The sequence below is a fragment of the Pararge aegeria genome, chromosome 6 (genome assembly GCF_905163445.1).
Source record: "Pararge aegeria chromosome 6, ilParAegt1.1, whole genome shotgun sequence".
NCBI lineage: Eukaryota > Metazoa > Arthropoda > Insecta > Lepidoptera > Nymphalidae > Pararge > Pararge aegeria.
This window is the reverse complement of record NC_053185.1, coordinates 1,665,561-1,678,201: the sequence shown is the minus strand read 5'-3', so window position 1 is coordinate 1,678,201 and position 12,641 is coordinate 1,665,561. Positions and strand designations below refer to the sequence as shown.

Below are 12,641 nucleotides of genomic sequence, written 5' to 3'. Positions count from 1 at the left end.
AAAGTTCCAACATATTCTGTTAATACATTAACATGCAAAATTTAGACATTAAGATTTGGTTTAGACATTAAGTCATATTAATATTAATCTTATTCGTTTTCAATTATATAATATGATTCCTAAGGTAATTTTGGACCTACCAATGCATAAGTTTAAAGAATGTGTTAAAACACATTTATTACAGCGAGGTTATTATACAATTGATGAATTTCTTAATGACAAGGTTGCTTGGAAGCATCCGGCTCCGCTTTCATCTCTCACGAGATAGAAAAATGAATTTTAAAATGTAAAATGTAAATTGTTGATATTGGAAAAGAGCAACTGCTGAGTTTCTTGCCGGCTTCTGCCTTCCGAACCCGTGGTAGTCACAACAAACAGACAGACTTAGTGTGTGCTTATATTAGACCTTCTTGAAATAAATGAATTTTGAATTTTGAAGGGCGTGGTTGCCGGTGTAATTATATGCATATGAGGCTTAACACCTACGCCTCAAATTGCTGGATACGGGGCGGCATGTTGCAGGACTTGCTCCTTGCATCCCCTGTGGAGTGTTGCTCTGTTTATAAGCGATGGTTTTCAACTAACCAACAGGTGGACCATATGCTAGGTCCATCAATTATTACTATTGAAAGAAAAAAGATCAAACGTCTGTGTAACTGTGTACACGCGTTAGAAGTCATACTTCTATATATAATTTGCAAAAAACATGTGAAATTAGAGATGTTACAAGAAATTAAACAGAACAATGTTTAGCCCATTTACATACATGCAAATCTTAACTTTTCTAATAATTAATAACATTCAGAATTAGATTCATTACAATTAATTTAATTTAGGCCTTAAGTACCAGCAAAGTATTCATCTGCGGAATATTAACATTTTTCAATGAGATTTTGTATTAATTTCTGTTTCAACTTATATGTTTTTAATTAGTTATGTTTTAGTTTATTTGGCTTAGTTTATTGTTCTACGTTTTACTATATCTTATTCTACGTTTGTAGAAAAAACAACACTAACAATAGAAAAAAGGCATTTAATACGTTAAAAGTTATATTGTAACACATTATCTAGTTATCTCATTATCGAATAACGAAGTTTCACTCAACATTAAAATTTGAGGTTTTTGTGCAATTGAGTCAAATAAATCACCGGAATGCACCCGCAGACTTTGATAATTAAAAGTGTAAACTGTGAAATCTTTTTTTTTAAACTAAAATGTTGACTATAGAATATATGATTGACTACTTCAGGGTGACGTTTTTTTGTCGGTGTGCGCGCGAATCGTGAAAAAATACTCTCATCATTTTTCCCTAACGCACCAAAAGAAGTATAACTTCAAAAATAGAAAGACGCGTATTTGTGCAACTTTCTGCAATAGTAGTAATGCAGTAGTAAAAAACATATATACATTGTTTCTTGTTTACTCGTGTAAGTTACACTTTCGAATCGGTAAATGATGATCCGTAGCCTAATAGCACCTGGAACTAATCTCTGTACGGTGTGCGGTTACTAAATCATGAACCATTAGCCGCAGGTGCAGTTAATGCGCGTACGCAACAATATGCAGTTTGCGACGTCACGTGCTTGGAACGGATCTTGCTGCAATACTTACAATTGTTCGGAACGGGGACGGGCGCTATTGTGGGACGCAACATGCGTTGGCACATTGGTCTCATCTCAATCCGCATCTGGGAAACCGCGTCAAGAACGGGAGCTGTAGCTGAGATGGCTGAAGTGGCATAAAGGCGTTAGTATGTCTCTTTAATAGAGGGTTACATATTTGTTTCTTTTGCTGTGGAAACCCTGGGACCATGGAGTCTAAGCCGGTGAGTGGCGTTTTGGACAGTGATCCGCAAAGAATGCACTATTGGTTAGATTCTCATAACTGGAAAAATGTGTATGTGACGAACATGAACGCTCAGTGTCTGGGTGTTTATCTATATATTATAAGTATTTATGTATATTATTCATAAACAAATATTCTTCAGTTATCTCAGTTAACTCAAGCTACACTTACTTTGGAGCTAGATGGCGATGTGTGTGTTGTCGTAATATATTTATATTTATTTGTCTGGTGACAGAAGGGCATTTCAGCGCGGAATTTAAGCCAGTATTCTTGGCATTATTCCACACGGGACCTTTACAGCAATTAGTTTAGTCGTACCTAAGTTTTATTGTAACATTGTAAATAAAAAAATACTCGTGATTGCTAAAATCCCTGCACTCTTTTGTCTTTCCCTTATTGATTCGGCCAAAGGTAACCACTAATAGCAGTATAGGTCATCTCTGTAATGAATTCAAATTCAAAAATTTTTTTATTCATGTAAACCATATCACAGGCACTTATGAAGCACAACAAATTTAGCCAGGTTTTTTTGTTATCACCATCTCACAGTCGAGTTAATGTTGAGTTATGAAGTTAGAGCAATTCATACCCAAGCTTTTTTAACATACAGGTATTGAAACAAAGTACCCGCAGTATTAGCTTGGTGAAAAGTAGTAAAATTTGAACGTAAAAAATACGTGCACAGGCTTATGGCGAGTAGCACCGCGGGGCGCAGCTAGTAGATATATAAATTGGCGTATATAATTGGATCACCTGGTCACTTGTCATATAAAGCTGTTCATCGCATTAACTCCAGATTGTGGTGTCAATTTGCCGCCGCGCGATGAAATAACCGTTCCACTATAGACGAAGAGGGGTAAGTTGGTGTGGAATAGACTTCTGCAAGTATGTCCTTTCCATAGAATAAAGTTAGAAGAATTATATAAATAGCATCACAAAATGACAATAAAGTCATTACTCTTTAATCGACTTAAAAAAGGAGGAGTGTCTCAATTCAATCTGTTTGTTTTTGCATGTATGCTACGCGATTTTTTGCCAATTTCGAACTTGTTTTGAATTTTGTATGGTAGGTGGAACTGCAGAGGCGGTCCCTTTTTAATGCCAATGAAATGAATTCACCGCTCTTCGAAAAATCTTATTAATTAAGTTTGTACACACCCTTTTGTTATAGTGTATGTACAAACAAACATGTGATGTTATAGTTGATAAACGACTAAGACACCGGGAGCTATCTTTGCATCGTTGGAGTCCATGTTGGACTGAAGTGTATTGATAATGCAGTCGTATTTATATCAAAATACCCACCAGTTCAATGTCATAAGCATTCGTTGTTAATCAAATATAATTTTAATTGTTTCTCGAAAAATATTTATTAACTAAATAAATTGTTAGCGTATTTGTAAAAATCCTAATCAATTTAATAAAATATCCGACAAATATGAATTTATAGTTATAGTAATTAGCGATTGATCAAGTTAAAAATATTGAATGTCAAAGAAGAATGAGAAATACAAATCTATGATAATATGATCTATCAAACATTACGAAATAGCATCAAAAATATAATAAATAATCTAAATTTTACTATTGGATTCGTTGGAACAGTTTGGTAAAATAAACATATTAATTTTTTCAGCCATTGTGTCGCAAATATCACAAATGTGAATAAGTGCCTCTTTCTTTACGTTTTTGGCTCAACTGTGGAAAGAGAAACAGAACTTAAAGAAATCATAATTTTAGTTTTATTTAAAGTCTATTCTATACTTGTCTATCTGGTCACCGCTATCAAAAAATCGTAATTGATTTTTTCACGGGCGATGCGTCAAGCGCGAACGCAAATGGCTTACGTCGGCCATATTGAATTAGTGCGTGGACGACAGTGGCGTCGCACGGACAGCGGAAGCTCGGAGATGCTGCTGATTACTTTTTTTGCAAAAAGCAAACAGTATCGGTTACCTTAATCGGTTTCTTAGTGGTGTGAATCTTCTATGAAGAAGTTATGAATAATAAATTAATAAAATAAATAAACGACGAAAATACACACATTGCCATCAAACCCCAAAGTAAGTGTAGCTTGTGTTTTTATTAATAATTTATGAGTACAAATACTTATTATTTACATATATAACCGCAGACACTGAAAAACATTCATGTTCATCACTCAAACATTTTCCAGTAGTGGGAATCGAACTCACGGCCTCAGAAAGCAGGGTTGCTGCTCACTATGCCAATCGGCCGTCAAAACAAGTTTTTATTTATGTCAAATAAAACCAGGTAACCACATTTGATTTGGTAAGTTTCCTTACATTTATGGACCACAGAAAAAATATTGCTAAAAACATAATCTTTCTTCAATTTTAAAATTCAAATTAAAAATTCCTATACCTATCAAGCGATTAGTACATTTTTTCCATTATTGTGAAGTGATATCGGTTCAATATATACTCATTAACTTTACTCACATACATTCTACATTCATTAGGTTATAAGTAAAGCTACGAGCCCAAAGGTGTCCAAACTTAGTAAAGTCTACAACAAACTTAGTTGTGTTTTTTTTGTTACCACCATCTTACAAGATTGATTAATAATTATTAATCAGCTACAAATAAAAACAAAAAGCTGTGTTTGCGCGCATCGGAATAAATTACTCTCACCATTTTTCCCTAACGCGCCAAGAGAAGTATAACTTCAAAAATAGAAAGACGCGTGTTTGTGTTCTTATTCTGCAACTATTGCAGAAAGTTGCAGAATACGCATAAATGCAGTAGTAAAATACATACATACATTGTTTCTTGCTTACTCGTGTAAATTACACTTTCGAATCGGTAAATGATGATCCGTAGCCTAATAGCACCTGGAACTAATCTTTGTACGGTGTGCGGTTACTAAATCATGAACCATTAGCCGCAGGTGCAGTTAATGCGCGTACGCAACAATATAAAATAAATTTAATAGGCAGCTTTAATATAAAATAAATAGTTTTCGACTCCAACTATTCCCTGTGCTCACGTTGTTCACTCATAAAATTAATTAAAAAACACTTCCGTCCGGTGATTTTGTCCAAATTGATTGAGAGCGGGCCCGTGGGCCGTGACGTCACTAATGGAGCGACACTGTTTCGTTTTTTAAGGAAACTTTTTCGAAAAGTGACAGCAACCTACATTGATAGGTAGCACTTAATTTTATAAAGTAAGGGACATTATTTTTTTACAAATTCGTCCCAATCAGTTTCGCCGTTCTTGCGTGATTGAGTAACAAACATCCGAACATCCACACTTGCACATCTATATAAAAGAAAGTTGTGTTAGTTGTTACACCATTTATAACTCAAGAACGGCTGGACCAATTTTTATGATATTTGATTTTATAATTAAAATATAGTATTCAATAAAAAAATTGTTTCGCGGTACGAAGTTCGCCGGGACAGCTAGTGTATAATATTAGTAAGAAGAAAGATTTTATGAGGTCCATCATCAGCGAACCTTTATCAGAGCTATCACTGGCAACACGTACCGCCCGAAGACAGAGATCTACAGGCATTGAGGAATGTTGGACACTGGAATTCCGTTGTGCCCTGAACGTCATTATAAATTTACACGAACGAACAGCAGGAGAATCTGTATGGTGTAATTTATAATTAATTCAATCCGTATACTCCACACCAAACAGATCCTCGGCAATGTACCCTCTACGCACGTTTCGCTCCGAACCCGGAGCATCCGCAGGAGATGTTAACTTTACAATATTAATAATTGTTAAGTAAAATGAAAAGCGTTGAGGCCGTATTCTACTACTCGTGCAAATCGCAGATTGGTTGCCTTCATGCGTTAGCCCTTGACTGCAATATCACCTGGTGGTAAGTGATGATGCGGTCTAAGATGGTAGCGGGCTAACCTGTTAGGGAGTATGGCAGTCATACCCATTAATCGGTTTATACGCGACGTAAAACCGGAACACTAAATATCCTAGCGGCACGTCTTTGTCGGTTGGGTGGTAACAGCCTAAGACTCCCACCAGACCAGACCAGAGAAAATTCAAAAATTAAAAATTCGCCAATTTCCCTGCCGGGAATCGAACCTGGGACCTCCTACTTAAATTCACAGCACTCACCCTATTGAGTCTGGAATTCAATGGCTTGGTTGAAACTGGGATTCATAGAAGAAAAACAGTTATACAGCCGGTGGGAATGAATTTTTTACGACCTGCCTGGCACAGTGCTGTCGTTTTATACACGGAAAGGACCAGGTTTGATTTTAAATTTTTTACTGGTCTGGACTGAAAGGCTTCGGCCGTGGTAAGTGAACACTCTACCAACAGAGTCGTGCCACTAAGCGATTTAGTATTCTCCGGGCAGGGGTGTGGAGTCAATATAACTGCTGTACCCGAACCCGCGATGTAGGACGGCGCTAAGCGGTCATAGCCTAGGTTAGGACTTCGGCTTCACTTTCGCAGTTCCCAGAATCCCAAAACGCAGTTCTTACTTTTCTAGGTTGTGTGCATTTCAAGTAATTAAAATAACACTTTCTTTAACGATGAAGGAAACCTGCATGTTTGGGAGTTTTTCCTAATATTCCCAGGGGCCTTTCCAGGGTTTTTCATAATATTCAAGTCTACCAAACAGCACTTGGCCAGCGTGATGGACTACGGCCTAAACCCTTCCCATTCTGGGAGGAGACCCATGACCTATAGTGGACCGGTAATGGGTTGATATAAAGCTGACCCCTAGCCCGCTACAATCATATTCTGAATTTATATGAAGTGAGAGAGATGAGATTACATCCAGGGCTAACTTGTAGTGGAATAAAAAAACTGTTATTGTTTCAATCTGCGCATTAAATTGCCCTATATCTCACATTGAAAGTTCTTGCGGATTATATTGACATTCGGGGATGATTCCTATGCAATAGTGCTGTGAGATAAATTCGGTCACAATTCCCCATAAATACTAAGTAAGTATAGCGTATCAACGGATATATCATCTCGATAACCACTTAAAGAAAACCGAAAACGGGGCCAACAGTCCGTAACACAGTAAACCAATAAAACACGAGTATAAATAAAAATAACTGCCCCGATATAAATAAGGCGACTTCACTGTACTGTACTGTGTAGTCTGTATTTCACTGGCTCAGTCGTGTCATACGTTGAGTTATGGCGTCACACAACATAAAATATACAACAAAAACTGTTGTTCCTCCAACAGTTTTGTCCCATATTAAGAATGAGCGTAAACAGAACTCGGATTTGGAATAAGGTCGGATAGGGTTGTGGAGTCGAACTTTTGTCGAATTTTTAGTATTATTAGACTCAAATTCAAATTCAAAATCAAAATTTCCTTCCTCCCTTATATTATATTATATTATCCTTAATATTATAATAGGAATTTTCTGTAAGCTTACGTTTTATATAAACTTTGAACTTATTGAGAGAGAGCTAGGCTGGCTAGGCTCTTCGTAATCTAGGTACTGGTTCTTTAAAAGCGTTAATCAAGAATGACTTTTGGGTAACATTAAAATGTATATAGTAAATGTATATAGAAATAAAATATGATTATTTTCATGCTCAGTGTGTTATTAAATCCACAACTAACTGAATGAGGTATACTTTATGCAATTGAATGCGTCTGTGAATTATATCTTAAGAGATTCAAATAAATTAAAAGCAAAAGTTAATGCTCATCATTTATAAACCCGACTTGGCATTTGAAATACTCGCGGTCTACCACACTACTAATACTATTAGGCGATCGTTAGTTAAATCTTCTAACCACTAGACCAACGACACAGTTTACTTCTTCTTTAAATATAAAATAAACAAGCGCCAGTAAATTAAAAAAATAACCATTAGTTCGCTGCGCCACCTACCAGGCAACCTTACCTATTAATGTTTCACTTTTAATCTTTTGTATAGTTACACTTTAATTCTGGTACAGTACGTATTGTTTACGTTACATTTATAAATGAGTTCCTAATCGAACTTGAACTCATAAAAACATTGATTTAGTTTGTTATTCTGGCTACAAATGTAGCTCAAAGACATATACGATAAGTAAGTTTTGTGTGTTGTGCTGAACCTTTTACTTAGCGAGCTTCTTTTTATTTTATTTAATACTGGTTCAAATGATTATAATTACACACAAATGCGTGACAGTAATGTTGTTTTTTTTTCTTTTCAAGGTGAATACTTGCAGTTGTATCCAAATCAGCGTTTCCACGCCATCCCCTGTTCGGCACGCGTCTCCCGATCCAAGCCCAGTCCGCGGGGTAATTCGTTATTTTTATTGTTTTTTGTTATTATCATCCTGTCCCCCGGATTACTGTGTATGATACACGGCCGGCACTGGATGCGTTTAATTGCCAGACGCTTTGCCGAGCGATAAATAATAAGATTAAGGTATAGTATTTGGATGTTTATGAGGGACCATAAGTTTTTTCTAGTTTATGCGATGCAATTTTCCTGCTTCTTTATCCCGACTACTGTGAATCAAGGCGAGAGTTATCTATTAAACAATCCACTTATGTATGTTTGTAATGACGAATTTTCCATTGCACTTTAACTGAGCTATTTTTGTTGATAAGCGAATATAGATGAATAATAAGTTTTTTTCTAGACTACTGAGAATCAAGGCAAGGGTTATGTATTACAGTTCACTTCATCACCATCATATCAACCCATTATCGGCCCACTACAGAGCACGGGGCTCCGCCCACAATGAGAAGGGTTTAGGCCTTAGTCCATGGTGGACTGGCCGGCTCAGTGCGGATTGGTGGAATCCACGCACCTGAGAACATTGTGGAAACTCTTAGGCATGCCGGTTTCCTCATGATGTTTTCCTTTACCGACCTTTATGACCTTTTTTTTACGGGGGTGAATCCGGGAGGAAACCCTTGTGTTTAATAAAAATTAAACTTCCATGATAGGTTATATATAATATAATAAATAACACAATACATACATCGCCATCTAGCCCCAAAGTAAGCGTAGATTATGTTACGAGTACTAAGATGACTGATGGATATTTTTATGAATAATATATATAAATATACGATATATACGATGCAGATAAGATAGATCAGCGGTCGCTGGAGAGAGCTATGCTCCGAGTATCTCAGCGTGATCAAATCAGAAATGAGGAGATCCGCAGAATAACCAGAGTCACCGACATAGCTCAACGAGTCGCAAAGCTAAAGTGGCAATGGGCGGGGCACATAGCTCGAAGAACGGATGGACGTTGGGGTCCCAAGGCAGACGATTTGGTCGAATCCCAACGAGGTGGATAGACGACATCAAGCGCGTCGCTGGTGGACACAAGCGGCACAAAACCGTGGAGAAGACCTATGTCCAGCAGTGGACCTCTATCGGCTAATGATGATGATGATGAAACACCCACACACTGAAAAACTTTCGTGTTCATCTTGGGAATCGAACCCACGACCTTGGGCTCTGATAGGGTCGCTGCCCACTGCGCCAATCGGCCGTCGGCCGTTATATATAATGCCTATTTTAAAAACAAAAAGCATTAGGTACGTAGAGATATCAATTAACAGAGTTAATGTATCGCCCTCGTAATAGAATATAACGCGTTCATATAATTGAACATAACAATCAAAGCAACGTGTTTAGTTAAAACGAATTTATGATAGTATTTGTTGGTCGTTAGAGTGAAATACTGATTTAATTACAGTCCCACCTCCGCTTTTAGCGAGGCGAGGCATTGTAACAATATATTATTGTTATAGTTTTGTATATTTAAAGCTACTTCTTCACTCTTGTCACGTTGAGGTGGAGGTGGGATACGCGACTGTACCAGGCGCTTGGCTAATGCCCGGCAAATGCGTCGAGCCAGAGTGTGCCTCGCCCGAGGTAAGAAACCGAGCCACATTTTCTACATTCATTCAGGTAGGACACTTTTTTATTAAACTACATGTTAGCTCTAGACTGCCATATAATCTGTTGGTATGCAATAATGCAGTCTAAGTTCGTAGCGAGCTTACTGGGGCTATACCAGTTATATTAAATCCATACCCCTATTCGGTTACTACACGGCTTCGTACCGGAACGCTAAATCGCTTTGCGGCACGTTGTTGGTATTTGATATCAGTATAAATTGGCGTTACCTTCGTATTTGGCGGTAGGTAACTAGTCACAACCAAAGCCAGTAGGCGGTTTTGAGCCAGAACCCAGAGAAAATTCAGAAATTATAATTATCGTCCCTGCCGGGAAACGAACCCAGGACCCGTAAGAACACAGCGCTCACCACTACGCCATGGAGTTTGTCATTTAATAAGCCGCGAAAATAATAAATAAACACTCAGTTTCGCCTTTACACATTAGTATTCTAGGAACAGATAGGAAGAATCAAATTGGTATTCATATTTTACTTCTATTATATAGTTATTCTATTATATAGTTAACTATACTATTATATAAATGGAAACTTGTTAAAAAACAGTTGAGTATTAAAAACAAATTATTTTTAGTTACAGTAATAAATGAATAACTAACTACTTTACTTCAATTAGTGAAATGCTTAGTGTTATAACTACTTCTAATTTTATTTACGCACAAACATACATACAAGTAGGATGTTTAATCATAATTAGCTGCAACAATCTATTATAATTTACAAGAACGGAACAATTATCTCACTTTGAAACTCCACTTTTGTAAACAAGATCATTAAGAAAGAGATGGCTTCACTCGATTTATATACGCGACAACTTGCAGCTACCTTCAGTGACACATTTGCATCCGAGGAAAGAACTACGTTACACAAAATCATTTTAACATGAGTTCCATATTTGACGCAGATACGATATTATCAGAAAACGACCAGTGGAGGAAACTGGAAGAGGAATGGAAAACCGTTGATCTGGTAGACATAGAAGACGAGACACCACATTTAAAACCAGTTTTCAGCACATTAGATTTAAACGGAACGACTTTCGACTCGTCGTTCCTCTTCAAAAAAGTAAGAAGGAAAGTCGGACGGCAAATATCCAAAATATCAACCGCATCCATCGAATATGAAGAATTCCTAAGCAACATACGTGATGATTCGAAAAATGAGTCGACGAAACAGTTTTACTTCATCAACGGCCAATTAACTTCTGCTGCATCGATTGAGGAATTATGCGACAAGATTGATGACATTTTCAAATCTATTGACGAATTGTCGATAGCTACAAGTACAGTTAGACTTAGTGCTAAGAAGAAGAAAGTTCCAGACGTAGTGCAGTGTAGTATATCAGCCACGGATTTGTCGTTCGACGATACTGCGTCTCAAAAAGAAGTGACTCTTTCAAGTGAGATTGATAGACAATTAGAGGAAGCTTTCGAAGAGGCGTTTGAGCAAATTAATTCTACTATAGCTACCGTAGAAGGCGATAAATCTCATATAGATTCAGTGACAACGTTAGTTAGGAAGTTCAGTTCAGTTATGAGCAGTCCTATGATTAAATGTAATCCAAGAAGGAGACGGGAATGCTGTGATAAATTTAAAGAGCTGACCGATTTTTGGAAAAATCGTGATTGCTAGTGTTAGTTATAAAATTTTAAATAAAATTGCATAATTGTGTTCTTTGTGATGACATTGAAGGTAGTTTTGGACTGTGTTAGGTAATACTACTTTTTGTTTGGTAAGTTTTGTTTTATGGAAAAAATATAGTCTTGTTAGAATTTGTTTACAATAACGTACACTGGGTTTATCGAAAAATAAACTTTCGTTTTAACTAAAAATAATATAAATTAAGTTGTGTTTTGTTTGACATCTTGCCTCTTAAGCAAGAAGTATTGGTTATTTATAAAATTGTATTTAATGAATACATTTTTTTTATAATTGACGCATTTTAATTTTTTCCTTCTTTAATCCCGAAATCTTGTTCAAAGTTTGTAAATATTTTTTTATGAAAATAATAACTTACCACCGTTCCATAAAAAACATGGACCTGGATTTTGGCTTAACTACTATTTTCCGAAATCTAAAAGTATCGACTAAATGAAACTTCAAACCTGAAATTGGCTGAAGTTTGTCTTAAGCGGTATTTATTTTTCAATCAATATATTTAGTTAACTTTACGCGGTGTAAATCAATAACATCCAAGTGAAACTGACGCTCAAAAGTACAATCACCGATCATAGAATAATATTAATAAAATCATATTTTTATAATTCTTCTTATATTCAGGATTTACGGTTTGAAACTACCACGTTCTTTTAATGCGACTGTGCGGGTCTCAACGATTATTATTAGATCATGTTAGTAAAAACAGATTGGGTGGCTTAACGTGCTTTCTGAGGCATGGGAGTGGAAAATAGAAATCCCTATCCCTATCCCTACTAATATTATAAATGTGAATTTAAGTTTGTTTGTTGCGCTTTCACGCAAAAACTACAAAACCGATCATCACGAAACTTTGTACACATATTCCTGAAGGTATCAGAATTAATATAGGATGCTTTTTATCCTGAAATTAAGCTCAGTTCTCTTGGGAGAGGGGACGAAGGTGTTTGACGCTTTTACACCAGGCTTAGCTATCCTAAATGCATAAAGTGCTGCCACATCTATGAGGCACATGTCTTTCGAAAAACAAAAACAAAAGCGGACGAAGTCGCGGGCAACAGCTAGTAAGTAATAATTGACGGACCGTTAATATAGATAAGATGGGGTATGCGGGGATGCCATGTCCATCAATCTGAGGCATAGGTATTAAGCCACATGTACCTACTTGTAAATTCCAATATTACAATTTTTTATTAAATAAATATTTAAATATACTACAACAATACACACATC

General features: G+C 36.5%; 1 protein-coding gene across 1 annotated transcript; it reads left to right on the top strand.

Moving 5' to 3' along the window:
* The first annotated feature begins 10,572 nt into the window (after positions 1–10,572).
* LOC120624484 lies at positions 10,573–11,688 on the top strand. Its single transcript, XM_039891056.1, has one exon. It carries the CDS (start codon positions 10,635–10,637, stop codon positions 11,382–11,384), a length of 750 nt encoding a protein of 249 aa, XP_039746990.1. The 5' UTR covers positions 10,573–10,634; the 3' UTR covers positions 11,385–11,688.
* The last annotated feature ends 953 nt before the right edge of the window (positions 11,689–12,641 follow it).